This window comes from Triticum dicoccoides, chromosome 5A (assembly GCF_002162155.2).
Source record: "Triticum dicoccoides isolate Atlit2015 ecotype Zavitan chromosome 5A, WEW_v2.0, whole genome shotgun sequence".
NCBI lineage: Eukaryota > Viridiplantae > Streptophyta > Magnoliopsida > Poales > Poaceae > Triticum > Triticum dicoccoides.
Genome location: NC_041388.1, coordinates 647,429,987 through 647,434,715, shown reverse-complemented (window position 1 = coordinate 647,434,715; position 4,729 = coordinate 647,429,987). Strand labels below are relative to the sequence as shown.

The window sequence follows — 4,729 nt, the reverse complement described above, 5'->3', positions numbered from 1 at the left end:
ATGAAATCGGCAACTTCTCTGAAGAATTCGACAGCTACCAGAAAGACGGACGGCTAGGATGCACTTCACTTGTAAAAGATCAACGTCCCTCGAAGACCAAGGGCTCCTCTGTTCACTGTCCGACAACGTCTGTTTAACTGATGTAAGCTTCAGTTAACACTTTTTTTTGTTTGCGGGGGACAGTTCACGCAGTTAACTGAAGTTTTTTGCATCTAATATAATGTTGTTTGTACTTTGCTAACTAAATAGTTTGTACATTTAAAGAAGTGAAAATATCTTCGGTTTTTTTCATGCCACACCCTTTTATCCCTGGGAAGGCAGATGCTTATAAATTGGTCTTGCATAAAACAGAAACTCTCAACAACCAACTCACATTATAGAATTACATCTCTTACCCCTGCCAATTTGCCAGTTCTTTCTCTTGTTTTACAATGATGGCAAGTCACGCTACCGAGGAGCTGCGATTCATCGCATAACTGCCTCCGGAGCCATGGTGGACTGGTGGCGCGTGAGAGGGAAATCACACAAATCTGTGAGGAGACGAACTTTTATAGAAAGTGAAAGGGAGAGGGGAATCCTATTCCATTCTCATTGCATGCTAACGTAAACCATCTGGGGTATCAAATGCTCAACAAAGGTTGCATACAAGAAGGAACTTTTGAAAGAAGATTAAGAGCAAGTATTATAGGTAGCAGAGAAGCACTCCAGGTAAAATCAGCAACCTGATAAATAAAAAGTTCTGATTTGGATAGGTTGATTAGTGCGACTTTCACGCCATTCATATCACTTGAGAATTAACCTAACCACTCTTGGATCCGTCTAACATTGAGCTGATTATCCCTATGACAAATTGGTATGAGAAATTTAGCAAATCTGCCAATATAACTGCTCATGCTTCATGAAACTTCTCTTATCTTCTTCAATGCGTCCTCTATGAAAGATGGGCAAGTCGCCTTGAGATCCTTGAAACCTGATAATTCGATAAACTGAAGGCAAGCATCCTTAAGCTGGAGGCAGTTATGTTGGTCAGCTAAAGCCAATGTGGTTGCCACAGTGTCCTTGTTCAGATCCTTGCAAAGGATGCTTTGGCAAACCAACTTGAGTCTATCCATTGCATATCTGTCAGCAGCCACTAGTAAAAGCTGGACCATCTCAGTATCCTCGCCCCTAGGCAAGGAGTCAGTATAGATGAAATGGAGCAGGGCCTTGAAAACAGCAGGTTGCATGTCCTTGATGGTTATGCACTGCCCTGGCCTTGCCTCCCGCATTGACCCATAGAGCTCTGCTTTAAAAATAGGCGACCGCATAGCGAGAACAAACCTATGTGCTTCAATGGCCTCTCCTCCAACAATGAAACTGACATCAAATCCCTTCTTTTCTTCAAGCAGCTTGGCAACATGCTCAGTCATGTCAGCTGGTGGCATGTCGATTATGGGGAACGATTTGGTTCCGGTAACATGTGGCTTCTTGAAGACAGTGACAACACATTCAATCGTGAGGCGATCATCCCTAAGGTATGCGGATCCCTCAATCTCGTTCCGCCTTATGAAACAAGGAGTCTGTGGAGCAACCCTAGTAGTATCAGCGGGATTGAAAATCCTAGGTCCTATGTTATGCACTGAAAACGAGCATCCGGTGTACTGGTCCACCAGCCTCATGTCGCAAGATGCGCGAACTTTAGTTCTGTGGCTCACAAGCACGAGATAAACTGAGATGTATTCTTGGCCATATCCATTGAAACCATCAGGGAAGAAGGAGATGGCCCAGTCGTGGCCGCCGACGGTGAAAAATCTGGAACGAATATAGCTGTCGCGGTCGTGGCCCATGCCCCTGTGCTTGCTGTAACCCAAGATATCAAACACATGTGTGCCTTGAGCCTCTTCCAGTGGGGTGCACGTGGACACTGTCTTTACATGCCTTCATCTGGTGAGAGGAAAATTCTCGGACGGAGGAGAAAGAATCGCGGCGAGGGGGCTCCCGCGTGGTAATCTGCTGGTGCGAAAGAAAAGCCCATTAATCCCAGAGGAAAGCAGAGTGGAAGATGGAGATGTAATCGGTCGTACCTTCAGGCCTCCGATGGTGACGTCGGAGATGGAGATGAAGATGAAATCGGCCAGAGAGGGCGGCGGAGGAGAGGACGGAGATGAAGTCGCCTCGTTTTCTTTTTGATGAGAACTATACTTTCCTTCTTTCGGGGGAGGAAGAGGGCGAAGACCTCTCTGGCTGGGCTTGGGGTTTAGTTTCTGGTCCGCTGGTTTGTACCCAAAGGATATATATACTTCAAAAACGGAAAAGGATATCGGAAACCGTCAAACGCGGGAGCTCCTACGCCCCACGGCACGGACGACCATCGCCGACGACGTCCCGCAACGAACGGCCGCCCTGCCATCCGCGGCCGGCGTCCCTATCTTGATGTCTCGAGCCAGCTGTTCCTCTAAAGTGGTGCACAGCTCCAGGCACAAGATGATGATTCCTTGTAACATGGTCCATAGAGCCATCACTGAGATCATCTCTATTCTTATAAAAACCGAGTTGATGATGATGGTGTGCTTGTCATCTTACAATATAGACCGCTTCTTTTATATCCGACGAATAGAAAGTAAACTATGACAATTTTATAAATAGGTACCCGCATCTCTCTTCACATTTGCAGATAAGACCTTCCCTCATTCATCCTTATCTCTCACAACCTCATTGTTGAGCAATTAAAAAAGAAAGCCTCTCGAACAATCTGGCATGGTGGCCGCTGCCGGCACCGTCCATTCCCATGCCTCCGCTCAGTCCGACCACCAATCACCACCACGCACCACTCCTCCTCACCTTATCTCTCATCTTTCTCGAGATAACAATAGTTTTTACACATGGAATTACTCCCGCATGGGTCAATTATAACAGGTGTTTTATAAAAAAAATTACATCTTAATGTTCCATAAAATGCACGGGCATCTTGCTAGTTTTTTCAGAGTGTTTGCTATATATGCAAGATATGTTCCGAGTCCTCAATCTCTCCACAAAGAGAACTGCATATGACATTACCGTTACGTTCCAAGATCTAGTCACTAGCCGGAAGGCGCTGTCTAATCGCTTGCCAAAGAAAGATATTAATTTTGAGGGGAATGTGATCCCTTCACACCCTCGAAAACTTGCCCGTGGGACGGCTCAACATGAGTCTAGAGTAAAAGATTTAACCAAAAACTTGCCAAAAGCTGAATGAGGTGAGATGATTCGCTCCCTATCGTTGAGAGAGTCGGAAATAGGGCACATAAGGGAGTGAATAGTATAAAACTACCGCAATTCATCTTAGGGTTCCAAAAAACTACTAAAAATATATTTTTGATCGATAACTACCACTTTTGGCGTCAGCTGTTTCAAAAAACCAAAAACCAAAAACGATCGCTAACAATTTAAGTTGTTTTCTGACATTTCGGGCCGGCCAATTAGGCCACACGTCAACACGGCACGAGACGACGCGGCCATTAACCGGACTTACACGACCGGTGCGGTCAGAACCCAAACGGGCTCGCTCATAAATGGACAGAGGTGGCATTGTCTCCCTCACTCCCCTGCCCGTACTCCTCGTACTCTCACTCTTCTCTCTGGTCCTACCTCGCTGCCGCCGCCGCCCACATGTAAGAAGCCACATCACCACGTATGGACCTGCTTGCTAGCATCCACGTCAGCACTACACTGGGCCCACATGTCCGAATCATTGACCGGTCAAACGACACATCGTCACCGAAAAAACAATGTCTGGTCCCACATGTAAGCAGCCACATCAACATCTTCTAGGCCCATATGTCAACAGCGTTGATTGATCAAAATTGACGCCGACTTATTATTCACGGGACCGTCAACGATAAAACCCACAGCGGACCCACATGGATGAAGCCACGTCAGCAACTGCTAGCCCCACTTGTTAAAATCTTTGATCGGTCAAACCCGCGGACCAATCACCGGTGACCGATTATCATCAACAAAAACTATCTTAGACGACAAATTGGCCTATCATAGATGACATTCTAGGTCGTCGCCAAAAATGTCCATCATTGACAATTTTGGGTTTGTCACCTAAGACACGATCTTCCGTAACGAAGGAATTGGTACCGTGAAGATTTGTTTTATGATGACGCTTCCGTGAAGAAGAACGGTTTTACGTGACACAAGTGAAACATCATAAAATAGAGAAAATTTTGTAATGCACTCACCCCCCCTCCCCGACTGTTCCTCTCCCTATCAACGTTCGTCAATGTCCTCTCCGCCATTGTCCATCGATCACCATTTTTATATATGCATGATTATGTATGTATGGCTGTATGCCATGCGGTACCGACTATGAGCCGAGGAAACATTTGTGAGATGTGTATTGCCTTGTGTGGTTTATTTTTCAAGAAAATATACACGAGTGCCAATGTTTTGACGAAATGTTGATTCGTCAATGTGTAATCAAATTTCTAGTTTTCGGTTTGTTTCACTTTTGGCAAACTCATGCCTATTTTTATAATGAATTTTATATATTGTTACAATTATAGATATTTTTAACATTATCTAACAATTTAATATTCTATTGGTTTGTCAATGTAGTAAATGGATTGCATGTGTCGTAGGTGTGGCAACAGGAGGGTACTAAGGTGCGACCAGGTGGTTCAACACCACACTAGGTACCTAATGAATAATTACCTCTCCCTTGTGCTTGCAGAGAGCTTCACACAAAAGACAATATGTTTTATGA

General features: G+C 45.0%; 1 protein-coding gene across 1 annotated transcript; it reads right to left on the bottom strand.

Moving 5' to 3' along the window:
* Positions 1–752: 752 nt before the first annotated feature.
* LOC119298253 (BTB/POZ and MATH domain-containing protein 1-like) lies at positions 753–1,982 on the bottom strand. Its single transcript, XM_037575724.1, has one exon. It carries the CDS (start codon positions 1,824–1,826, stop codon positions 897–899), a length of 930 nt encoding a protein of 309 aa, XP_037431621.1. The 5' UTR covers positions 1,827–1,982; the 3' UTR covers positions 753–896.
* Between the last annotated feature and the right edge of the window lie 2,747 nt (positions 1,983–4,729).

Excerpts from the sequence above, each read along its gene's own strand:
- LOC119298253 (XM_037575724.1), bottom strand. The coding sequence starts at position 1,826 with ATGGGCCACGACCGCGACAGCTATATTCGTTCCAGATTTTTCACCGTC.